Genomic DNA, 24,204 nt, shown 5'->3' with positions numbered 1-24,204 from the left:
TGCGATTGCCACCGCCTTCCGCTTCTGGAGCTGCGAGGACCCCTCCAGGCAAAAAAGAGCCCCAACTACGCGACGACATCCCGCGACCCGTCCAGACCCTCTGACCGAACCGCAGTGCCGCGTCGTCCTTCTCTCTTAGCTAACGCGCAAGAGTGAGAGAAATTTTTGACAATGACCGGCGCGGAGAGGCAGCCGGCTTACCTGGAGCCCGCTGAGCTGGGAACCAAAGAATAGTGAGTGAGCATCATCACCTCGTGCCCCCCCCGCCCCATTTCTATCTTCGCGAGAAGGACCTTTGTTCACTGGCCATCCATTCGGTTTGTCCATTGCCCGCGGATGGTGAAACGAGACACCTCAAAATCTCGGCCGTTATGTTCTCTCTTGTATTGCCGGGCTAATCAAAATCTCTCCAATGTGTTACTGCGCCAGCTGGAACAAGCTCTACACAAATGAGCTGTGCAACCATGCCGCCGACCCGTCCGACATTGGCACTGTCTGGTTCGACGACTCGGACGCCGAGGCTAAGATGGTAGAGTTTTTGGCCGACCTCGAGCGAGAACAACAACCGCAGAATCAAGAGGAGGAGAAGGGGGAGGAGGAGGGAAACAAGTCGCCCTCGTCGCCGGCCTTGGCAAGGGGCACGTCCTCGCTGCTCGACCTCGGCTGCGGCAACGGCTCCCTGCTCTTCGCACTGCGCGACGACGGCTGGTCCGCCCGCGCGCTCGGCGTCGACTACAGCCCCCAGAGCGTCGCGCTGGCCAGGCAGGTCGCCGCATCGCGCGCCGAGGAGCAACAACAAGAGGAAGACGATGGCAAAGATGGCGACGACGGCGGGGAAAGCAGACCCCCGCCGTCCGCCGTCGAGTTCTCCGAGTGGGACGTCTTCGCCGGCGACTCCTCGACCGTCCTAAACGGCGCCCAGACGTCGGGCTGGGATGTCGTCCTCGACAAGGGCACCTTCGACGCTATATCCCTCTCCGACGCTCGCGACCCGGCCACCGGCCGCCGCCTCTGCGAATGCTACCGCGAGTGCGTGCTGCGGCTCGTCCGCCCTGGCGGCATCTTCCTCGTCACCAGCTGCAACTGGACCGAGGAGGAGCTCCGAGCGTGGTTCGTTCCGCCGACGGCACAAAGGAGCGAGACGGGGCAGTTCGACGTCGCTGGGCGTGTGCAGTATCGTACCTTCAGTTTCGGGGGCGTCAAGGGGCAGACCATAAGCACGCTGTGTTTTAGAAGAAGATGAGCGGCGCGCGCAAAACAAAGCAACAAAAGCAGAAAGTCAGATTTGATTCTACGAACACGCCGCACGGCACCATGATACCCCTCATCACCGGAGCGAGTACTGCCGCCGCTGGGTGGCTTCACGCTCCAACGTCCCTTGATCCGTCTCTCAACAGAGCTAGGCTCACGCGTCAATGCTCTTATGAATGAAATCGACATGAGTCTTGAACAGACATGCCCCTTTGCACTTCTGCTAATCTGCCTTCCACCCCCGGAGGAGAAACGAAGTAACAAGAGATATATGTCTTGTCCCATTTTGTTTACTCTAGTCATGGCAATAATCGATTGCTTCATTACTTCTCTTCTGTTTTTGCCGCTCATCTATGGTGATGTACTCATAGGCTCGCCCCCCGAGGCACCCGTCGCCTCCACCGCCGCAGTCGTGGCAAAGTAACGCACATCTACGTCGTCGTCCTTCTGCAGCTTGGTGAGATTCGGCAAGATCCGCTGCTGAATAAGCTCATTGCCGCGGGGAGACGGCGTGATCTCAGCGCCCTCCTTCTCCAACGAGTACAGGGTGCCCTCTTCCGGCAGACGACGCAGAGCGCTGATCAGGACAGAGTATGTCTTGGCCACGTTGAACCGGATGTTGGGGATGTCGTCATCGACCATCTTGTCAAGCATGGGCAAGATCGATTTGGCAATTACATCGAGACTAACCACGGTAGCCAGGGTCTGCGGCGGCCTGTCAGCAATTTCTCACCACAGGAACCAGTCGGAAACGACTTACAGAGATGGCGAAGCAGGTGGTCATCCTGTATAGGTAGTTTGGATGGCTGCCCATGCCCATTACCTTGGGGATGATCTGCTCGCTTGCCCACTCAACACCAAATACCTCAGTTAGCTTCTTCAGGTTGTGTGTGGCGGCCTCTCGGATGGAGAACACAGTGTCACCCAGCCAGCCCATGCACAGGTTGCTGAGCTTTTCGTCGAAGAACTTGACGCCTAACTGGCTGGCCAAGAGGGGAATGTACTCGATGATAGCCAGTCGAACACGCCACTGCTTGTCCTCTGCCAGTTGCACGATAGCGGGCAGTAGGGACTGCGAAAGATGATCTATGCCAATAACTGTGCGTTGTTAGCCAAATTTCTGGCCACGCTGGGTACATGACTTGCCTTGATTGACGAGCTCAAGCTTCGAGATAATGTGGAGCCTAACCTCCGGAAACTCGTCCTTAAGCATCTGCACAAACATCGGGAGCAAGTGGTCGATGGTCCTAAGATTTTTTGTTAGCCCAAGAGCAATACCTGAAACGTGAGATAACCTACTCTTGTTTGCCCAGGATCGGGGCCAGCCCGCTGATTTGAGTTCCAAGTGCTGCACGTACGTGCTGCGAGGTGTCGGACACGAGATCCTCAATGCTGCCCATGATGTCGTTCAGGAGTGTGTTCCTGTCCACGAGAGCGCAGAACCCGGGAATCTGTCCAGCAATGGCCGTCCGCACCTCGGCTTCATTGTCTTTCAGAAGCTTGACGAACGCGGGCACCAGGTCTCTGGACACGACCTCCTCATCGACTGCTCTGGCAATCTGTTCATGCGACTTAGTATAATTGAAGACAAGGGACGAGGCCGTAGTGATACACACCTTTTCAAACCTGTCAGCAATCATATACCGAACCCTCCAGCTCTTGTCCTCTATCAAATTGCGCAGTGACGTCAGGAGGACGCCGTGGCTGGATTGTTGCTCCTTGGGCACGACCTCCGCAATGGAAATGAGAATCTCGACGGTGAGCAACCGGACACTATCCTGGTCGTCCTGGACGAGGTGTTGGAAGAGGGGTATCATTTCGTCGATGACTATGGCGGCAGGCATCTCCTTGACAAACTTTGCCATGTTGGTGGCGGCCTGGCGGCGAACCATGGGGGTCTCGTCATGCACCAAAAGCCCAAACTGTTGGCGGAGCTGCTCTTGAACAGGCGGAGAAACCTTTTTGTAAGGGGTGGTGTAGAGGCCACACCCGGAGACCTTGGACGTGAACCAATCGGCTTTGGACAGTCGGATCGTGAGAGGGATAAAGTATTCCTCGACTTGTTGAGAGGAGAGGCTTTCGCAGATCTTGTTGAGCGACTCGACGGCCTGGGAGGTGTCAGCGAGACGTGTTCCCATCGAGCCCGCCAGTTGTCAAGGGCCCAGATCTAGATCGTGTGCTTACCTTGTCCCGTACGACGGGCTCCTCGATGGCAGCCAAGTTCTCCAGAGGCGACAGCAGAACATGGCCCCATTGAGATCCCCCAACATACTCGATGAAGCTACCCAGCTCCTCGCTCAGGGCAACCAGGACCTCATCCTCATCCTCAACCGATTCTGTGGATGGAGTTAGAGGGGCTTCGTCGGGAATAAGATAGGCACACTGACCATCCAGGAACGGGATGAGCTCTTCCCTCGTGCGCTCGGCACCGAGGGCGAGGGCAATCGTCGAAAGGCGGTGAATGGCATTCAAGCGAAGGATGACATCGTCGTGCTAGGGGACGGAGAGTCAGCTAGGGACTTCTCAAAAACCGCAGCCGCCAGACCGGGGCGCAGAGAGACATACCTTGAGCTCGTCAATGAGGACTGCGATGGGGTAGAGCTCATCGTTGGTGTTGGGCGCGTCAGCCATGATGAGCGTCGTGGAGACAGCGCGTCGATCGTTCCTGCGATACTATATGCAGTGACGGGTCGGGAACGAGAGGCTAGAAGGAGATGGATAAGGCGAGACTCGAGCTGTAGCGGCGGGAGGGTGGCGGATCGCGTGGTTGTGTCTGGTGATGCAATTGTTGCTGTTGCGCAGAGCGGGCCCCTACTCAACGCGTACTTGGCTGCCAGGAGCGACGAGATCCGGCCAGCAGCCAATGTGAGGGTTGGATGGACGCGAGACGCGGCGCAGGGGTGTCGAAGCGCGATGTCAGGCGAGCGACAAGTTGAGGCTGATGATGATCGTGCGGAGGAGAGGGATGGAGAGGGAGGGACAAGGCTCAGGCTGGAAGAAGCTTTGACAGTAGGCACGAGCGGCGAGCATGGCTGGTTTGTTTGCTGGCAGGGGGGTCAGCCACAGCAGAGCAGCGGGCTGCTGGGCAGACGCAGGCCTGGCTGGCGGGCGGTCGCCTCCATCCACTGGGTTGAACGGCGCCCCAGGCAGCTCGCAGAGGCTGGCCCAGCCAGGTGGTGGGGTGGGGCAGCAGCACGGGGCGGCGGGCAGGAGATGACCCAGGGGAATGCGCTGTAAACAACCAGACGACGCTAGGTAGGAAAGAAGCTGCCCGCCGTTCCACCCAAGGTAGCGTCCAGCCGTTGGGTGAGATACGGCATTTATTTTCTCAGCGGCGCTCGGAGGGCACACGAGCACAGACTGCGAGGACAGTGACCAGGGCTGTGACTGTGATCAAAACAGCAGGCTCGGATCGTGAGAAACAGATTCTTCTGAAGTTCTGACCGACCGATCACAGAGCTCCGGTTCGAAACCCAAACGTCGAGTCCAGCCCCCCCACCGCCCTCCCCGCCGTCGCTGGCAATCACCAACCATGCCTGATTGACATCACCTCGTCTCCGCCACAGCGAAGTCCCCCCTCCTTGGGTGTGCCTTGGTACCCATTGACGCGCCTCTGGCAGCGCTAAAAGCAGTGCCTTAGCTCTGTGGTGGTCAGTGCCCCTGCCCACCCGGCCAAGGGGCCACCGAGGCGGCTTCTGAGGCTTCAGAGGGGAGCTGGAGCATCAATGTTCCGACCTCGTTCACCCCGCCATGGCCGATTCAGAGCCTGGCGTTAGCGGGGTACGAGCCATCCCACTGGCGGACGCCTCGAAGCCCAAGTCGTGGCCAATCTCTTCACCCCCCCGCGAGACGGCGCAGCTGGGTCGTCGTGTCGCTGGACAAAAATTCCCTGTGACTCAAGACCACATCCACCAAGCCCACCGCCGCCACCGGTCGCAACCGAGTCCGTCGTGTTTGGTGCAACGATAACCACACATAGGAGAGGCATTGAGCGCATAATCTCATCATGCCGACCATCTCCGTCGACAAGTACAAGCTGTTCGAGGCCCTTGGCCAGAAGTGCGTGCCCGACTCTGCCCCTCTTCTCGGGCTGCTTGGAGCTTCGCGCTGTCCAACAACCCGTGTTGCCCAATGCCAGCATATCGTGCTAACCTGCGCCGTCGTAGGTTCACCAAAGCCGAATTCGAGGACCTCTGCTTCGACTACGGCATTGAACTTGACGAAGATACCGAGGAGGAGGAAAGACCCATTGTCAATGGAGTCCAAGAACCCCCGCAGCTCAAGATCGAAATCCCCGCCAACCGATATGACATGCTCTGCTTCGAGGGCATCGCCCTCAATCTCAACATCTTCCGTGGCCGCATGGCCCCTCCCAATTTCCGGGTAGTCGAGCCTAAGAACGAGCCGCAGCAGGTCATCAAGGTCCTGCCAGACACCACCAAGGTTCGCCCGTACGTGGCCGGTGCCGTCCTGCGGAACATCAAGTTTACCCAGGATCGCTATGACTCCTTCATCGCCCTGCAAGACAAGCTGCACCAGAACCTGGCTCGGAACAGAACACTCGTCTCGATGGGAACACATGATCTGGACACCATTCAGGGTCCCTTCACCTACGAGGCGCTGCCGCCCAGAGACATCGAGTTCATCCCGCTCAACCAGACCAAGAAGATGAATGCGGAGGAGCTTATGACCTTCTACGAGAACGACAAGCATCTTGGACGCTTCCTTCACATCATTCGTGACGCACCGGTCTATCCAGTTATTTACGATGCAAACCGCGTTGTGTGCTCGCTCCCCCCGATCATCAATGGCGAGCACTCCAAGATCACACTGAACACTACCAATGTCTTCATTGAGATCACTGCCACCGACCTCACCAAGCTCCAGATTGTCACTGACATGCTCGTCACTATGTTCTCCATGTACTGCGCTGAGCCCTTCACTGTTGAGCCCGTCAAGATTGTCTCGGATCACAACGACCTGACGAGGGTTACGCCGACCCTCAAACCCCGGGTTACTCACGCCGAAGTCGACTACCTGAACAGCTGCACCGGCTTGAACGAGACGCCAGAGTCGCTGTGTAACCTTCTGACCAAGATGGCCTACTCCTCTCGCCCCTCAGATCGGGATGCCAACCTTCTCGAGATCGCTATCCCTCCCACCCGAGCTGATATTCTCCACCAGTGCGACATCATGGAGGACCTCGCTGTGTGCTACGGCTTCAACAAACTGCCAAGAACTGCTCCTACACGGAGCGCGACTGTCGGTGCCCCTCTGATGGTCAACAAGCTCAGCGATATTGTACGTGTGGAGGCCGCCATGGCGGGCTGGAGCGAAGTCATGCCCCTCATTTTGTGTAGCCACGATGAGAATTTTGCGTGGCTGAACCGCAAGGATGACGGAAAGACGGTTGTTCGTCTGGCAAATCCTAAGACCCTGGAGTACCAAGTTGTGAGGACGTCGCTGCTACCGGGCCTACTCAAGACCATTCGCGAGAACAAGGGCCACAGCGTTCCCATCAAGATCTTCGAGGTTGCCGACGTCGCTTTCAAGGACGAGCGCGAGGAGCGCAAGGCTCGCAACGAGCGCCATTTCGCCGCCGCCTGGTGCGGCAAATCCAGTGGTTTCGAGGTTGTTCACGGCCTCCTGGACCGGGTCCTATTGATGCTGCGGACTGCCTTCCTGACGCACGAGGAAGGCCTGACCTGCGGCAGGAGCGTTGACTTTGAGGTGAAGCAGAATCCCAGCAAGCCCGACGGGTACTGGATTGAGGAACTCAACGAGGATACCTTCTTCCCCGGCCACGCCGCGGGCGTGTACCTCCGCCTTGGAGGCAAGGAGGCTCGCATCGGCGAATTCGGCATCTTGCACCCCACTGTTCTGGAGAAGTTTGACCTGAGGTGAGTCCCGCTATAGATCATCACGAATGCCGACAGCACTGACCCTATATCCTCCCTTCCAGATACCCTGTCAGCACCCTAGAGATCAACCTCGAAGTCTTCTTATGAGAGCTGTTCTCGGTGAAGACTAAAACGGGGACAGGCCCCAGATGTAGGCTACTAGACCAGACACCTGCGAGATAGATGATACATTCTGCATGAGGCGGCCCATTTTAATTTGTATCTCCTGTGAAGTGGGCTACCACATGTGTTCCCCTGTGAGTGCAAATACACGCTGCAATAGCCCGCGTTGAGATTCGAGCATGCCGCTTCTCTCCCCATGCATGCCATGCGCATCTCGTTTCCTCTTTGCTCGTTTCCTCTTTGCGCATATATGTGCCAAATCAACCAAAGCTTCGAGAAACATGCAAGGTCACTGATATACAGGGATCGCTTTAAAGCATGTCAGTTGTAGTATTACTAGCACAAAAGCAAAAACATCAAGTCTATGCTAAAGAACGCTATGGGGACTCATCGGCCTAAGAGGCTTCGACCATGAGCCCGCCATCTGCTGTTGTGCGCTGCAGCCAGATAGATGCTGTGCGTATCGCAGCCAGAACTCCGTGTCAATGTGTGAGTGACACCGTGATGGCAGCGCGTTCGGGCGACGAGCAAAACGCTTAACTATCGAACGCTGCAAGTACTCGTACCGTGTATGCTAGCTTTTCATTCAGTAGACGACTTCACATGTGGCTGTGACGATACCACAGGTCCCGCCTTGCTGGTCTTGGCCTGGTCAACGACTGCCCAGCCACAACTGACGCCCTCCGTGGAGCCACGCCCGCAGTCCTCGCAATCCGGCCGGATGCACTTCCCTTCAATGAGGCCCAGCTGACTGTAGTCGGGAGTTTCGCAAAGGTAAATGGTGGTGTTCGGCGTTTCGATGATGTCGTATGGGCCGGGCTCATTCCATTCTGCAAATATGACCTCCTACGCCATCTCTCGCAGCTCTTGGTCGGTGCGACAAGGTGTTTCGGGCGCCGATTGGTCATTTTGCCCCAAGTTGGAAAGCATGCCTCTGCCTAGGCTCAGGCCAGAGATTCCGTCGCGAATAGAAGCAAAGGCGCCGGGGCCCTCAGCGGAAGCGCTTCGACGTAGTGTCGATTGCTGCGAGCTAGGGGTAAGGGTTTCATGAGCCGTTTCGACGGCCGCGAGAACGGACTGACTGGAAGCTAATCCAGGGGGCTTTGGTGAGGCAGCAGCTGATCTGGATAGCGCGCCAGGGCTGCCCTGGCCAAGGTTAGATACGGCAGCTTGCCTGTCGTTCTCTGCCAGCGCTGCAGCATGGAGGGCACCGTTCATCTCGTCATCAGTTCGCCCAAAAAGTTGGTACCACCATCTGATCTCTTTGAGATTTGGAAGAAGAATGCGTTCCTGGCCGCGTTCCCTGTCGTTGATGGTGGGATCATAATCGGGATTTGTGAACTCGGCCTTTCTGCAAAGGAAGTAGTCCCACACGGAGGACGTTCGCTCGCTGACTCTGGCATCCTTCCTTTGCTTTTCGGAATTATACAGAAACGTTCCGTACTGGCAAGAATACAGGTGATACAGCAGGCGCCGCAGGAACCGCTCGTTGAACTCGAAACGATTGGGGTTCTGCCGCACCAACTGGTATGTGCAGTCCAGGAACTGATGAAAGACGGGGCTGACCATTTTGGGGGTGGTTGCTTCATCGTCAACGACTTTCCCCGAGGCCGTCTCACTAATAGCATCGAGATCGGCATCGTCTTTGTTCGGGTTGAAGAACCTCTTGGCACCACTAAGCACATTTTGAAAGGCGTCGTTGCGACCATCGTTCTCCCCTGGCTGGATTTTGGACCCTGCGAGCGCGTCCTTCTGGATCGTGAACCAATCCTCGTGGTTGAGGTGACCGGATCGCAACCTGAACATGTGCCCGAATGACAGCCAGTCCTTTTCGACAAGGACAACGAAGCCCTCGAGGGTCCGGTAGTATGGATCCAGCATGATTTGGGCCAGTGCGCTCAGCTGACTTGTTCGGTCCCAGCCGTCGGAGCAGTGGATTAGGACATGAGAGTGTCTGATGCCGATTCTCCGGGCAATGATGGCCGAGCCATCGAGAACGCTATGAATATGCCGCAGCCAACCGCTCTGGTGCAACAGCTCCCGGTTGGGTGGTAGTGGCGAGACATCGGCATCCTTCAGCGTCTCGATGACTTTGTTCAATGAACTCCGCATGACGTGAATGTTTTCGATACTAAGAAAAGACTTTGTTGCAAACGGATACTTGTCCATGTTTTCGGAGCCCATGCCTTGAACCTGGTTGACCATGGCGTTTATGGTCGGCCGGGCGTCCACAATCATGTTTGTTTGTTGGCGCCCGTAAACAATCTGCTCACCCGTCTTTTCATCGTATATGGCTGCCGACCTTGAGATGAGTTCGTCTTCATATCGCTCTGTGTCTGAGAGCTCAGACGCTAGCATAGGGCTGCCATTCGCTACATCTAGCTGGCTCGACGGTGGAGTAGGCTCTTCCGAACCGCCTGGAACCCAGGCGGAGAAGGAAGCCGCAACGAGCTTTTCGTCCTGGACGTTGGTCTTTCTGGTAATTCCAGCCAGCGGCTGTGAGCTCCTGGTGATTGTGCAGTTGTTGACGGGGTGGATGTAGGACAGCACAGGTACGCGATTTCGTGACCGGAATTCCCTAGCGTATTTGAGGACATTATCCGATATTTTTGATGGAACGACGAGGACCGCCGGGTAGGTGTCGCAGAAGGTATAGTCCTTGTTGATGTGCGTGATCCTCCAGCCTCGGTCGGGAAGTTTCTCGCTGATGCCCTGGCGCCTGAACTCGGCTTTGGGGTCGTATATCTCCCAACCATTCACCTCGCGCTCGTTCTTGAGAGGCCTGTGGCTGAAGGCAAAGAGCCTCTCCACGGTCCCCAGCTTGCACGTACGCCCCCGAATGAAGTCGTAGGCATCCCGGGCTGCGTCATTATCTGTGAAGTTGAATGTGACAAAAGTGAAGTCCCGGCAACGGAGGCGAACCGAGGGCGCCTGCCGCGAAGTAGGAAGAGTCGGCCGCAACGCGCAGTAGCAGAGCATCGGGTATGTGAGCCATCGCTCCCTCGTCTTGGGTGGGGTTGAAGCCGTGTCGTTCGCAGGCGGGCCGACTGGCGCGCAAAAGACCATGTGGAAGTCAGTCAAGCGAAGAGTGCCCTTGGTGGCCTGGCCGCCGTAGATGCCTTGCACATTGTGGATAACCTGGGCTATGTCAGGCCGCTTGTTCCGCGCAGCTGTTGAGGACAAAGAGTCGAGGAGGCGGCGACGTACCTTGCGGGCCTCCATCCCAGCAGTTGCCCACCGTGGACCGTGATATAAGGATGCGACCGAGTAGCGGCGCCGACCCGGGCAGCCGGCCGTTGACTGCCCTCTTGCAGCTACACAGAGCCCACCGACGCTTTCTAGGTCGAGAACCGCCGTATCCGGAGAGGTGCTGATGCGAACGGAGCGCGTAGGTACAAAGTCGCAGCCAGCGCCGGCCAGTCAGTTCAGTTGTCGTACGGTGGGGTCGTGTCGACGGGATGACCGGCTACAACAGAGCCTCAAACATGGTTTGATGATGCCAACAAAAGGATACTGTAACACGGAGGGTACGATAGCCGCCGGTGCAGCGTATACAAGCGATGTTCGCTTACACGGCGGTAGTGCAACTGGTCGTTGGAAGTTGGCAGAGTGGGATCCGGGGATGGCAGATCACAAGCCAAGCTCCACGTTACCACTGAGGTGAGACGCACAGCTGGCCGGCCACCTACTGTGCCCAGTGCAAATGGAAGGTGGGGTGGGGTGGCCTCAGATGGGCGACGGCGAGAGGGACGATGCACGGGCGGGCTGTTGGATGGCGGGGAGGCTCTCGGGCAGCAGCTTCAGCGGAAGCGCTCCCTGGACGAACGCGAGTGCCCTGGGCTGCGACTACGGACGAAGAGGCAGACGGGGGTGAGGGGAGGTGGTGACGTTGTCAGGCGCGGCCTCGGCCTCGCATCCACGGCGTCGCCAACAAAGGTGGGCAGCTGGCACTGGGGTTGCCCCGCTGGTGACTATGGCGAGGACCAGGTCAGGTCTCAAGCCAGCCTGGTGGGTCCCTTTGCGCTCGCTCGGCCGCCGCCAAAACAAATTCTCCGACAGAGCTCGCAGCATGCTCGAGGCCCCACACACCGCTTGCTGAGGTGGGCCAGAGAAAAAAATTCAGGCTGTGCGCACCGTGACTTGCAGCCACCCAGGACGACTGCCATTCCCATTCGCACCCCACTCAGCCGGCTGCTCAATTAGGGCTCAGCCCACACCAAAAAATTGAGGGACGACTTTCCGGGTGAGGCTCGCCAACACTACCGCCCTGGATCGCGAAACCTTTCGAACTTCCCCAGCGCCCGCCGACCACACCCGCCCGACCCCCTCGACACCCAGTCAAACTCCCACGTTCGACGTCGTTACATACCTTTCAAGATGGCGCACCCTGGTTCTCAGATGTGAGTTTCCGCCGTGCTCGATGCCGCCCACAGTTCACTGTTCCGGACCCCTCGCCGGAACCTCCTCGATGCCGTCCATATTCGCGAACATTGGCATATATTGGCCGCCGCCCAGCCTCAGAGGCCCTCGCATATGGCAGTGCCAATTGTACAATTGCCTGGGGAACTCGCGCATGGGCGGGGCCAATGTCAATATTCCGAGACGAGTGGGACAGAGGTTCGGCAAAGGAGTTTTGGGACAACTGTGCTTAGGAGGCCGAGGCAAAATCATCGATTGCGATAATACTGACTTTTATTCTTCTCTCGCAGCTCCAAGCGGAGAAAGTTCGTCGCCGACGGTGTCTTCTACGCCGAGCTGAACGAGTTCTTCCAGCGCGAGCTCGCTGAGGAGGGTTACTCTGGCGTCGAGGTCCGCGTCACGCCAACCGTCACCGACATCATCATCCGCGCCACGCACACCCAGGAGGTCCTCGGCGAGCAGGGCCGCCGCATCCGCGAGCTCACCTCGCTCATCCAGAAGCGATTCAAGTTCCCCGAGAACTCCGTCTCTCTGTACGCCGCCAAGGTCCAGAACCGCGGCCTCTCCGCCGTCGCTCAGTGCGAGTCCCTCCGGTACAAGCTCCTCAACGGCCTGGCCGTCCGCCGCGCCTGCTATGGTGTCCTCCGCTTCATCATGGAGTCCGGCGCCAAGGGCTGCGAAGTTGTCGTCTCTGGCAAGCTCCGTGCCGCCCGTGCCAAGAGCATGAAGTTCACCGACGGCTTCATGATCCACTCCGGCCAGCCCGCCAAGGACTTCATCGACTCGGCCACTCGCCACGTCCTGCTCCGCCAGGGTGTCCTGGGTATTAAGGTCAAGATCATGCGCGGCTCCGACCCTGAGGGCAAGGCCGGCCCCCAGAAGTCTCTGCCCGACGCCGTCACCATCATCGAGCCCAAGGAGGAGCAGGCTGTTCTCCAGCCCGTCAGCCAGGACTACGGCGCTAAGGCCGCCCAGAACCTGGCCAGCCAAGACGCTCGCAACGCTGAGCAGGAGGGTGAGGCGGAGGCTGCTCCCGCTGAGCAATAAATGCTCTCACGCGACGCAGGGAGCTGGGGATGGGATGTGGAAGCGAACGACTGCTGCCACCGGCACGACGACGGGACAGGACAAGGGAATGGCGGTCTATTCAGGCGTCAATTGATCATCTTTGCATCTGCTTGAGGGCATAGGAAGGTTTCATCTTGCTTTGTATGGTAGACCCAAGCCACCAAAATGGAATGAGACCTGAGAATCTGATGAACCGAGACGACCTACCCCGCAACCAACTTTAAGGAGGCCATTTTTTTTTTCGTGACAATGTTCTTTTTGTTCCCTCAATTCAAGACACGTCTACGAACGTCTGTACCCCTACGTGGGTGTCGAAGTAGAGCAGAAAGCAACAGCCGCAGCCAGTCATGCCGCCGTCGCCTTCAAAAGTGCGTCACATATGCCATGCGCTCCCCGAGTCTGTTTCTCTTCGTGGCAGCAGCCCTCCACAAAAGACGCCTCAACGTCCACGCCATCGTACACGAGGCATCAAAAAGCCCCACGGTAAAACACTCTCCCCCAACGCGCACGCAACAGGGTGAATGTCCATTCACGTGCCTCTCGTGTGAAGCACACGAGGAGGAGCGTCATCATAGGCAGGATAGGGCAACAAAATAATCAGCGGCCGATCGAGATGAACCTTAACACTTTTAACGCCTAACCCACCCCATTGTGGATTCCGTCCCTGGCCTGACCGAAAAGATACTCCTCGTAGCAAGTAGGCAGACACGTGCAGGTCGTCTCTCGTCGTATGCACAAGTACAAGGCCGGGTAAGTCGATCGTGCTGACGTGCCATTTGTGATGTCGACCTGCGAACCATGTTTCCAAGATGGCTTCCGGAAATGTACAGTGCGGGAGTGGTGCCCCATGCAAAGTAAAGAAACACCCTTTGCTCACACAACGCAGTGCGCGAGGGCTCATTTGGCCTCGGTCCGCTGTTGCGTGAACGAAGTATAGTCCACGCGCGACTATCTCTCCGCCGACTTCCTGGTTTCCAGTTCAATGTCGTTGTTACGATGCTCCTTTTTGCCGTTCGTTCGGCCATTGGCTCGGCCCGTGTTGTCGTCGCTCTCTTCCGCCAAATCAGTAAGGCCGAAACCCGCAGCCTCCTCCTCATCGTATGCCCGAATCAAACCCTCCCTGTCCCCGTGGATGCTACCGATGCTGTGTCGAGCGGGATCGCCGCTCCTTCGCGACTGCATGCTCCGCCGAGTTTGGAAGCTGGAAACCATGTCTGTTGGTGTGGCATCTAGGCCGCCGCGTCCGGCGACGAGCTTCTGGCCGTTGGGATCGCCGCGAGACAGATTGAGCAGGTAGACGCCGGTGAAGGTGACAAGGAAGCCACAAAGAAGCGATAGCGTGTTGACAGGATCGGTCGTGTTGAAGCCGCTGAAGAGGATGAATGAGGCGCACAGCGTGGCTGTTGTGAAGGTCACGTAATACAGTGGGTTGACGCTATTTTCGGCGGGTCAGCTGAGGAATAGAGGACAGCGGTGCTTGAAATGTCTCACATATTGGTCGGAAACGTGGCCAATGCTTTGTTGAAGTAGTTCATTTGGGTGAGAATGCAGACCGCGGTCAAGATTAGGAAGACGTAGGTTGATGGGTGGCTGAACTGGTTGTTGCCGGCGAATGTGAGCTTCAGGGCAATGCCAAAAGCCTTGACAGACATGACGGAGATGGAGCCGACAGTTGAGCAGATAGAAAGATAGATTAGAGCGTTCTTCTTTCCATAGACCGGCGCGATTCTGTAGATCATAAAGACGGCAAATCCAACAACGCAGATAGCGTACAAGAGAAAGCCTAGTAGAAGGGGAATACAGGTCAGCTGATGGTCAAACATTGAGTTATGGACGCGACCGTACCAGGCTGGATTGCATAATGCAGGATTTGGTCTATGGTTTCAATCTCCTCATCAGGCGGCGCATGGAGAACAATCACGACAGCGCCAATGAGGCAGATGGCGCTGCCCAGCTTGCCCAGCGTTCCCAGCTCCTCTTTCAGGAAATAGGATCCAAGGACAGCACCGATGAGAACGCTGAGGGCGCCGAGCGGAGTGACGAGAATGGCTGGCGCGAAGGCGTATGCAGCGAAATTGCAAACCTCACCAACGCCGACTGTACACGCGCGGTCAGCCTCATCACAATCTGAGTCGCGCGCAAGATGACTTACGGGTGGCAATGCCAGCCCACCACAGTGGGTTTTTGAGATAGACGAAGCCCTCCCCTTCAAATCCGTGTCGCTCCTCTGCTTGTATAAGACCCTTGAGATCATGGTCAGCCGCAGGCTAGGGAGTTTTGTCGCGTCGCAAGGGGCTGCGGCGAACCTTTTTCGTTATGACAAAACTTGTGCCTGTAGTAATGTGTAAGCAGTCTGCGGATGGCCGATGACACTTGTAACCTACCGATGGCTAACGCCGAGCACATGGCCAGCGCGAGGCCGACATATCTACCAGAACCTTGTCAGAACCACAGGGCTAATTCCTGGGTGTTGGCCGCCGATGAAGCACACGACCAGCCGGTTGCGACATACTTGTCTTCAATCATCGCGACGATGATAGCGGGCGCAGATTTGCAGTAGTAGAAGCAAGCGGTTCGGTCGTGCTACTCGTGCTAGGCCCCAGAGCTATCGACGGTACGCGCCTTCGGCGGGGGAGGTCGGACGGAAACGAGCGGAATGTTGCGCGGCGCGGGAGTAGAAAGAGCGAGGAGGCACGGGCGCGCACGAACAGAAATCGCAGAAGAGGAGTCGCAGGTCGTCGTGCTCGTCAGGGATCGACCATGAAGGACAGTGGTCGTGGCCAACGATGAAGAAAGAGCGTAATCGAGTAGAACGCAACAGGTTGGATACGAATCGGGGCTGTCGTGATCGGCCGGCCGTTCGTAGAGCCCGTCTGTGACGTCGAGAACGTCGTGACGGGCGGGGGTGATTGAGCTGGGGGCTGCCGGTCGGGAGTCAGATCCAGAAGCGGTTATCGCGCAAGCGCCCGAGGGGAGGGATGTGAGGGTGTCGTGACAGGTCGTCGCGAGCTAGTATTTGCGGGAGAGAGGGCAGGAAGACGGATGGATGGGAGGACGAGGTGGTTGCGTGTCCAATCCGAGCTGGAGAGTTGATGGAGCGGGCGGCTGGCTGGTTGGTGACCACTTGCGCCCTAACAGAGGGCGGCGCCCAGACACTGGCGGTACAAGACTTTCGGCGACGAATGCTAGGCGCTCGTCAGGTAACCCCATACAGCCCTGGTGTCTTGCGGGCCAGGCTGCAGGTGCTGAGTCGATTCCTCACCTCACGGACTCCGAGGCTCTGTTCCTCCGGGCTGTGGAGCAGCGGCCCGTCCACTGCTGGCTTGCAGGCGCGCCTGCCCGCCTGGTGGTCAATGTGAGGTTGGGTTGGTACTAAGGTTAGGTACCTTAGTAGTCGGGTCGCTGCAGGCGGCCCACGGGCCCCTGGATGTGCTGGAGGCCTGGCACAGAACACGCCTGGCGAACCTGGGCAGGGGCAGCCCGTCTGGCAGTAGGTGCCCGCCCGCCCCGTGCCCTCCAGGACTTCCCTGGTGCAGACTAGCGCCGTGCTCCGCCCCCGATTCCCCACCAACAGGTAAGTTTCAGAGGCTTGCCCCTGGCTCTATGGCGCCGCCAGGTGCCCGTGCTACTATCCTGCTATGAACGATGATGGGAAGTCCTGAATGCGTTTTGATGCAAGGTTGTTGACGAACGATGTCAGAGTCGAGACAGACTCGGAGCGATGAGGGCGCAATGGTGCTTTGTCCATCTCAGGCCACGCACAAGCATGCCCCTGCAGCAGCAGCCCCTTGTAGGATCGTCGAACACTCGAGCACCAACTCTTCGCCCCTCCCTTGCTGTGATGCACACATGCTGACCTGTCGTCACGACTCACCAGCAGATCGAACAGTGAGTGCTCTGTGGAATGCGCGACAAAAACAGGACACTTTGAGCCACTGAGCCAACGGTGACAGGCCTTACGAACACACGCACGCCGGCATAATGAAACCCCATGTAGAGGGTAAATGACGTGCATATCAAACTCTGCCGGAATACCACCCCGAACTTTGCTCGACACGCTCGCGCCATTTCGTACGAAGCATGATAGCAGAGATTGAAAAGGGGCTCGTATCACCAGCGCCACCTATCCTCCACTGTGCGCTGACGGAGCCGCCACTCCCCCACAACGCGGCTTCGAGAGCACCATACATTAAACACTTCACCTCAGAAGCACCCTAATCGAAGCTAGGCACAGCGGCGCCAGTCATATCAGCGATTTGGCGGCCGTCCTAGCCGGCATCAAGGGAGAGACCCATCGCTGGCTCTCCCTCGAGCCCTTTGCCTCGGCCCCAGGCCAAAACAGGCAACCGAACGTCGTCCTCTGCAGGCGGTGCCCGCGCTTCTGCCAGGGGCACGCGCACGGCTCCAGGGATTTCCTCCCTCCGGCTGGCCAGTCGCGGCGCGTGGGCACCTCAGAACGCACGTGACGGCCGCTTCGTCAACGTCTTTGAGCTTCTGCAAGACGGCTGTCACTCTCGATTGTAACCCAGCCGCCATGTCTCAGGAAATCGTCATCTGAGCGATTGTCTCTTGGCTTTGGGACACAAGTAGCACGCCGGATCTACGATCATTACGAAGCGAGGCTTGAGACTGCGCTCCGTGTGTGAAATTACACCCCAAGTTTGACATTTCAAATAGCGCTCCACGATACGAAGTATACTTGGGGCATTCGAGGCTGACGGCTGGCCACCGAAACAAGTTCGACACGCATCGCCGGCCTCATCCAGCACCGGCCCGGTATGCTGGTCACGCCGTCTCCAACCCCCCACCCGCCTCAAGTACAAGGAAAATGGCAACTGATGCCAAACTCGTGGCCAGCCAGGTTCGCCCAACCAGTGTGCTCGCAGCCTTCCTCATTGGAATCGCGGTGCACCTTGCCGTAGTCGAGATACCGGTCCTTGAGGTCCGAGCTTTTGTTGATGCGGAATCCGCCATTCTGTCACTCACTGGTTGCTTGGAGTTGAGAGCGACAGGTCTGTCCATGTCAGAACTCACCAGATGAGGTTTGGAAGCTAGGAGTTGTAGCAGCTGTTGCGTGTGATGTCGTGGCAGTTGGTTGAAGGGTTTGTTTGCGACCGTCGCCGTAGCCAAGGTATGCGCCGCACGTGTACGTCGCATCACCTCCGCCGACGGGGTTCTAACGCCAGCAACCCATCAGCTCCACCATCAGTACGATAGGATGACTGGCAGCATAGCTCTATTGAGCCCCTCGACAAAGTATACAGAAATTTGTTTGAAATCTTGATTTGCCTGCTCCGTGGCTCCTACCTTGTACATGGGAGCCTTGGTGGCAAGATCCCCTTGAGCTACTCTACCTGTCAATGACTCGACTCTCTATTGGATCGAGTGCGCTCGACCCTAGACCCAGCCGCTATCCAGTCCCTTCCGATGTAAACGCCTTACCGAAGCGGGCGATGCCCTGTTTTCCGAACGCCGCCCAGGCGTAGTCTGCTGAAGGCTAAGGCTAAGCCCGACCTAAGATAACCATCCCCCATTACCGCCTACCTCGCTCCAGCACTTCTTGACCTACTTGATGTCTCTCTTCGCTAACCTGCGACGACATCGACCGAGTTCCGACATCCATATTACGTAGAAAGATGTGCGAGGCGTTGGATATTGGCGCAGACCCCAAATAACAAACGAAGGCGAACAAAAGAAGGAGAATGGGTTGGTGGGAGAGGTATAAACATGGGCATGTTTCGGCTTGCTATTACTTGCTCACTTGCGAGATCTGGGGTTGTGCTGCTCATTGTCACGGTCAGTTAGCAATCCCAAGCACCTACCGTTCGTGTTTGTTGAAGTGGCGGACCTTTGGCCGACCGATCGTGGCCGCCCGACCAAGTTGGCTGAAGCCTCCTCGTAATACTTGCCAGGGACGCACGATGCGTCTTGTTAGGTTGACCGTCCCTCGCTTCTTCTCGCGATACCGACACACATGTGGTCGCACCAGTTATCAGTCGATTCTGGCTTTAGTTGGGATTGGGACTCCAACAACCCATGTTAGTGTGACAACACGGGGTCTCATGATGACCGACGACGCTTGACGTCTATTCTCATTAGCTACGTCCCCAGGGTTGTCAAGGCGATGGAACGTACCGTTGCCGTCATCTGCGCCGTCATCCGGAAGGCTGCGCTTGATGGCCGTCGCTTGCGCCTCGTCAACGCCGCCACCAGTGTCATCGTCCGCTTCCGCTGCCCAGTCGATCTCAGAAAGATCATCATGGTTTATGGGCAAATCGGCGTTCAGCGCTTCGCTCTCCAAAAGGGCTGCTGCTTCGCTCTCCGTTTCCAGAGGCTCCACTCCAGACGCGGCGGCGTCGTCGAGATTGAAGATCTGTAAGGCAGGGCTTGCGCCATCCGCAAGTGCCAATGGCACTTGTTCAGGCCCTGCTTCCGAGAAGGAAATGCTGATATCCGACGTGCTGCGGATGTGGCGAGCTTCAGCATTGAGGCGGCCAACATGAGGTCCTTCTTCGGCGTTGGCGCCATCTGTCGTGCCCGGGGTCACGCTGCCTGGGGCAGTCAAAGCGTTCGCTGCGATTGGTGCAGTGCTATGCCTCATACCATCGATGTTGCCATTCCCGCCAGCGTGCTTGTCGTTGTCATCGACGTGATCACCCTCAGAACGCAGCGCGTTTACCTGGATGGCAGCATCGTCGTTTCCGACACTGGTATCGACCAAGTCACCACTGGCCGCTACATCAGCCTCTTGTAAGCCTCTGCTTCCTGTTTGGAAATCCTGAGATCGATGAGCTGGGGGTTCGTTGTCGATGATCGAGTCCTCTCCTGCGGCTTCAATCTTATCGTCCGTATATTGGATGAGGTCCTCGTCCAAATGCGAAGGCTGTGTGGTGGTAGAAAATCCCTCGCTTGCCTCATTTACCGGCGCCTCGAAGAGGCCCTCGATATTGGACTCAGTGGCGCGTCCCCCGCGACCACTTGTCGCAGACCCCTGCTCCCTTTCGAAATCGACCGTGGTATTGGGGTCATGAGGAGGAGCATCTGTCATCCCTGATGTTGCCAGGCCATCAATAGTACCTTCATTCTCGATCTCCTCTTCAGAGTCGAATCTCGTCATTCCGGGGGGAAATTGTTGCAGGGTAGTACTCTCATCAGCACCAAAAAAATCTTCGCCAAGTTCTCCGACACCTTCCACGTTGATATCATTGCCACCGAACCCTTCCTGCTGATGCTCTAGTTCCTCTAAATCATCGACCCCCTGGGGGCTCCTATCGACAGGGGTGCCAAAGTTGTAAAGAACATCCCCAAGGCTCTTTTTCTCGATGGTGGCACTGTCTTGAAGAAACTTCAGACGCTTCAAAGTGTCAGGTCTCGTGAAGAGATACGTATACAGCTGACTGTAGCTCTCAGGATCTTCATTCTTGGCAAGCGAATCCATGAGATTCAGGACCTTGTGCAAGGTTACGGTAGACAGAACTGCACCGGGGGATGACTATTTTACTATAGGTTAGAAGGATTTCGGAAGATTTGATATGTGAGCAAATACCTCAGAAAATTCAAGGCCAAGCTGATCAACCTGAAAGACGAGTTCATCTTGGTCGCCAATCTCGTCGTCGAGCATCGAGCGCAATTCGCTAAGGATAGTGCCCATAGGTTCGTCGAGAATGGAAACATGGCCAAAGAAGCCATCCGATGATTGTGAAAAGAAAGGGTATTCCTCTCCTCTGTACCAGACCTGAATGTCAGGGAAGCCTCCGGACTTGAATGATCCCTGGACCAGCGGCTCGTTTATGCTTGTGCCGTCATAGTCCTGTTCGTCGGCGCTTCCTTCGGCAGCGCTCGAAGGATTGTGCTCCAAGGCACCGGCAGACTCGGTGGGCTCCATTGCTTGGTGTTCGCTTATGGACTGCGTTGCGAAGCCATCGCTGGTCTCTTTCGGGACGTCTGCGTCTGGCTCTTCCCAGTCGATCTCGAAATGCCCACCCTGGTCTTCGGACTCAGGCATGCCGGAGGCGGTCGTATCATGGATGCCTTCGGTATGAGAAGCAGGCCGGTTTGTGTTTATGGCCATGGCACTGTGATCGTGGTCGTGGTCGGAAGCATGGTAATCGACGTCGTCATGATCGTAGTCAATCTCGTGGACATCTGCTTGTTCCTCCTCACCACCCTCGCTGTTATGAGATGCATCATAGCCGCTCACGCTATGGCTGCCTTCTTGACCCATAGCCACATGGCCTATCACGGTGTCGTTTTCAATAGCCTCCGACAAATGGCTTGTATTGATAGCGGTTGCGAGCTCTGTTGCCGTTCCGTTCGCAACAGGCGAGCCCGGGTCTAAGGCCACTTCGTCCGAGGGGTTGACTGCAAGCGTGCCATCATTTGATGACTTTCCCACCTCAGCGTTTGTGGGGGAAGCATCGTCACTATCGTAGTCGATCAGATCCTCGTCAGGAGGTGAAACGATGGCTCCTTCCGACGAGGCTTGCGGTAACGGGCCCGCTTCGCCAAGCTGGATGTCGGCCATGCTTCTTTCTGATGTTGATTCTGTAAAGGGCGGTGCTGATTCAAAAGTTGTGCGATGTCTGACCGATGGTGGAAGTGTGCCGAGAGATGGCGGCGAGCGGTTGGGGAGCCCGACGAGTTGGTACGATCAATGATTGAACCGACGCTTTGATACCAAGGTACCACTGGAGATTGCACAGAAACTTGTGTTCTTGAGTCTGATGAATATGACTTGAAGGCTCTCGGCCACAAACAAGCCTGGTGCAACGTCTTTGACGTTACGCTGCGTGTGGCAACTCTTGAAAGGAGGTTCCAAGGCGTGTGGTAGGGAACATTGGGCTCGGTATTGCGATGGCTTCTGCAAACAAAGGCTTGGGTATGGGAGACTGTCCAGTAACAGACGCGTCGCAAGTGTACACTGAGGCGTGGCGTGACGTGCGAGTTAGAGCTTTGGCGACACCACTGGGCTCTGGGGAGCTTTGTTGTTCAGATGGTGATGAAAGCTCAAGGTGCAGCTGCCGAGTTGAAATGATGAAGCTGGAGGCGGACTCACGCGTTGCCGAAACAGGTCTAGCGCCCATCTGGAGTGAAGCTGGTGGGCCGGAGGAGGACATGCGTGCTACTAACGTTACGTACCAATTGCTCACGTCTAACCGTAGTTGACCCGCTGTACATACATCTCCTACCGCACTGCTGCTGACTGATCCGCTCAGGGCAGCACTGAGCCAGCTCCTGAAGTGGGCTGGGACGTGGCGTCAATTGATGGACACCTTGCCCTCGTAACCTCCTGAAGGGTCGCGCACGACAACAAACCATACTCGCACGATTGCCAGATAATCCCAGTCAAGATGGTATGTACCGCTGCCCTGGCGCTTCATATTCCACTCTCCCGGCGCCGCTGACACTTGATTCAGGTCGTCCTCGCGGCTTCAATCTGCACTCGCGGCGGGAAAGCTGTCCTCTCCAGGCAGTTCCGCGAGATGCCACGGTCGCGAATAGAGGCGCTCCTGGCCTCGTTCCCGAAGCTGGCCGACAGCGGTACCCAGCACACGACCGTCGAGCAGGATAATGTCCGCTTCGTTTATCAACCTCTGGACGAGCTTTACATGGTCCTCATCACCAACCGACAGTCCAACATCTTGCAAGACATCGACTCGCTGCATCTGTTCGCGCAGGTGGTTACCAGCGCCTGCAAGACTCTTGACGAGAGAGAAATTCTGCGAAACGCCTACGAGCTGCTCAGCGCTTTCGACGAACTGGTGACGCTCGGCTACCGCGAGAACCTAACGATGAGCCAGATCAAGACGTTCCTCGACATGGAGAGCCACGAGGAGCGCATCCAAGAGATCATCGCCAGAGTAGGTTGACAAGAAGTAAAATAAGTGAATGCCATATACTCACAGAGGTACATAGAACAAGGAGCTCGAAGCCACCGAGGAACGGAAACGCAAGGCCAAGCAACTGGAAATGCAGCGCAAGGAGTCCGCGCGGAGCGGTCGCGGTGGCATGCCGAGGACTCCCGTATATCCTACATACCAACCGCCATCGCGGCCGAGCGCCGTTGACTCCTACGACACCTACGAAGCCGAAAAGAACAAGACATACAACAAGTAAGTCTTGGTGGTTATCTCGACTCAAAGGCGCAGCTGCTGATCTCACATGCAGGCCATCGGCGCTCAAGGCGAAAGGCATGCAGCTCGGCAAGAAGTCCAAGACAAGCGACATGTTCGAGCGTGTTCGCGGCGACATGGGTGGCGAGGTGGACGACACCCCTCTGGTGACCCCGTCACCGGCGGCGGCTGAGCCTATTGAATCACGCATGTCGTCAACTCTCGACCGGGACGCGATTCACGTCACGGTTTCCGAATCTATCAGCGCTAAGCTCTCCAGAGAGGGTGCTGTCAGCTCGCTCGCCATTAGCGGAGACCTCACTCTTCGCGTGTCTGATCCGACCCTGACCAAGATCAAGCTTGGCCTTCGGGCGGTTGCTTCGCACGGAGTTCAGTTCCGCACCCATCCTAACGTGGACCGCAATCTCTTCAACGGCTCGAAGGTCATCCAGATGAGCAACACCGCTCGGGGGTTCCCTGTGAACAACGCAGTCGGAGTCCTGCGCTGGAGAGCATCGCCCAAGACTGATGACACGAGCGCTTGCCCGATCACGTTCACCGTGTGGATCAACAAGGACTCGGACAAGTACAACATCACAGTAGAGTACGAACTGACTGGTGGAGACGCATTGAGGGACGTGAGCGTCGTGATCCCGTACGCGGGTAGCGAGCCAGTTGTATCCAGCTTTGACGCCGCGTACGAAGTCTCCGGAGACATGTTGGAGTGGAACATCGGCGCCGTGGACGACGAAAACCCCAATGGCTCCTTTGAATTTGAGGCAGAGAGCGGCGACGAGAATGACTTCTTCCCAATGACAGTCAGGTTCAGCAAGACGACGCCATATATCGATGTTGACGTAAGCATTCCCCAGCCGGCTGCGGCTTCCGCTTTGAGCTAACTCTGACGTCTCCAGGTCACCACGGTGTCGTTGTTGGAGGAGAACGAGGACGTGACATTTTCCAAAGAGATTAAGTCGACTGCCGATAACTTTTCCATTGAGTAGGGGTAGATAGATGGGCCGAGGAGCGAGCGACTTGCGGGAATAGGCTTTCAAAATGGGGCTCAAGGGGCCGAACAAACTTGGCAGTCGGGACGGGGGCGCAATGACATATGGCACAAGGCGACGAGTCGAGCACACCAAATCCAAGCGTGCCAAATGGCTGCTATGATCAATTTCATGTCCATCGAGTCAGCCAATAGAGCTGCCTTTGTGCAGTCGCCTCGTGATATAGTGGTAGAGGTTCGTGACGATTTAGTCACGTACCGTGCGAATAATGGATATTGACACGTTGCGGGCTATTGCACGTTGGCAGACGCCTGCCCCAAACCC

General features: G+C 56.9%; 8 protein-coding genes across 8 annotated transcripts; 4 read left to right on the top strand and 4 right to left on the bottom strand.

Moving 5' to 3' along the window:
• Positions 1 to 97: 97 nt before the first annotated feature.
• Positions 98 to 1,510, top strand: EFM4 (Protein-lysine N-methyltransferase efm4). Its single transcript, XM_047989020.1, has 2 exons — positions 98 to 233; positions 430 to 1,510. The coding sequence occupies exons 1-2, from the start codon at positions 172 to 174 to the stop codon at positions 1,241 to 1,243; spliced, it is 876 nt and encodes a 291-aa protein (XP_047845019.1). The 5' UTR covers positions 98 to 171; the 3' UTR covers positions 1,244 to 1,510.
• TPD3 (protein phosphatase 2A structural subunit) lies at positions 1,279 to 4,264 on the bottom strand. Its single transcript, XM_047989019.1, has 8 exons — positions 3,817 to 4,264; positions 3,639 to 3,744; positions 3,436 to 3,587; positions 2,868 to 3,359; positions 2,551 to 2,810; positions 2,398 to 2,498; positions 2,012 to 2,349; positions 1,279 to 1,956 (listed from the first exon to the last, which is right to left on the bottom strand). Exons 1-8 carry the CDS (start codon positions 3,880 to 3,882, stop codon positions 1,603 to 1,605), a joined length of 1,869 nt encoding a protein of 622 aa, XP_047845018.1. The 5' UTR covers positions 3,883 to 4,264; the 3' UTR covers positions 1,279 to 1,602.
• Positions 4,265 to 4,889: 625 nt separating this feature from the next.
• Positions 4,890 to 7,436, top strand: FRS1 (Phenylalanine--tRNA ligase). Its single transcript, XM_047989018.1, has 3 exons — positions 4,890 to 5,310; positions 5,418 to 7,151; positions 7,214 to 7,436. Exons 1-3 carry the CDS (start codon positions 5,258 to 5,260, stop codon positions 7,257 to 7,259), a joined length of 1,833 nt encoding a protein of 610 aa, XP_047845017.1. The 5' UTR covers positions 4,890 to 5,257; the 3' UTR covers positions 7,260 to 7,436.
• A 108-nt stretch (positions 7,437 to 7,544) lies between these two features.
• On the bottom strand, positions 7,545 to 11,189 carry YMR1 (phosphatidylinositol-3-phosphatase ymr1). Its single transcript, XM_047989017.1, has 2 exons — positions 10,482 to 11,189; positions 7,545 to 10,412 (listed from the first exon to the last, which is right to left on the bottom strand). The coding sequence occupies exons 1-2, from the start codon at positions 10,494 to 10,496 to the stop codon at positions 8,121 to 8,123; spliced, it is 2,307 nt and encodes a 768-aa protein (XP_047845016.1). The 5' UTR covers positions 10,497 to 11,189; the 3' UTR covers positions 7,545 to 8,120.
• A 244-nt stretch (positions 11,190 to 11,433) lies between these two features.
• On the top strand, positions 11,434 to 12,959 carry RPS3 (40S ribosomal protein S3). The gene is made up of 2 exons (XM_047989016.1): positions 11,434 to 11,674; positions 11,984 to 12,959. Exons 1-2 carry the CDS (start codon positions 11,652 to 11,654, stop codon positions 12,738 to 12,740), a joined length of 780 nt encoding a protein of 259 aa, XP_047845015.1. The 5' UTR covers positions 11,434 to 11,651; the 3' UTR covers positions 12,741 to 12,959.
• Positions 12,918 to 15,936, bottom strand: JDV02_007513 (uncharacterized protein). The gene is made up of 7 exons (XM_047989015.1): positions 15,274 to 15,936; positions 15,146 to 15,189; positions 15,068 to 15,093; positions 14,914 to 15,004; positions 14,607 to 14,858; positions 14,253 to 14,544; positions 12,918 to 14,196 (listed from the first exon to the last, which is right to left on the bottom strand). Exons 1-7 carry the CDS (start codon positions 15,285 to 15,287, stop codon positions 13,710 to 13,712), a joined length of 1,206 nt encoding a protein of 401 aa, XP_047845014.1. The 5' UTR covers positions 15,288 to 15,936; the 3' UTR covers positions 12,918 to 13,709.
• Positions 15,937 to 17,986: 2,050 nt separating this feature from the next.
• Positions 17,987 to 21,755, bottom strand: JDV02_007512 (uncharacterized protein). The gene is made up of 3 exons (XM_047989014.1): positions 20,308 to 21,755; positions 18,897 to 20,253; positions 17,987 to 18,847 (listed from the first exon to the last, which is right to left on the bottom strand). The coding sequence occupies exons 1-3, from the start codon at positions 21,283 to 21,285 to the stop codon at positions 18,822 to 18,824; spliced, it is 2,361 nt and encodes a 786-aa protein (XP_047845013.1). The 5' UTR covers positions 21,286 to 21,755; the 3' UTR covers positions 17,987 to 18,821.
• A 253-nt stretch (positions 21,756 to 22,008) lies between these two features.
• Positions 22,009 to 24,076, top strand: RET2 (coatomer subunit delta). Its single transcript, XM_047989013.1, has 5 exons — positions 22,009 to 22,114; positions 22,178 to 22,621; positions 22,677 to 22,873; positions 22,929 to 23,730; positions 23,788 to 24,076. Exons 1-5 carry the CDS (start codon positions 22,112 to 22,114, stop codon positions 23,875 to 23,877), a joined length of 1,536 nt encoding a protein of 511 aa, XP_047845012.1. The 5' UTR covers positions 22,009 to 22,111; the 3' UTR covers positions 23,878 to 24,076.
• Positions 24,077 to 24,204: the final 128 nt, after the last annotated feature.

Source organism: Purpureocillium takamizusanense, chromosome 7 (assembly GCF_022605165.1).
Source record: "Purpureocillium takamizusanense chromosome 7, complete sequence".
In the NCBI taxonomy this organism is placed as follows: Eukaryota; Fungi; Ascomycota; class Sordariomycetes; order Hypocreales; family Ophiocordycipitaceae; genus Purpureocillium; species Purpureocillium takamizusanense.
This window is presented reverse-complemented; position numbering and strand designations above follow the sequence as displayed.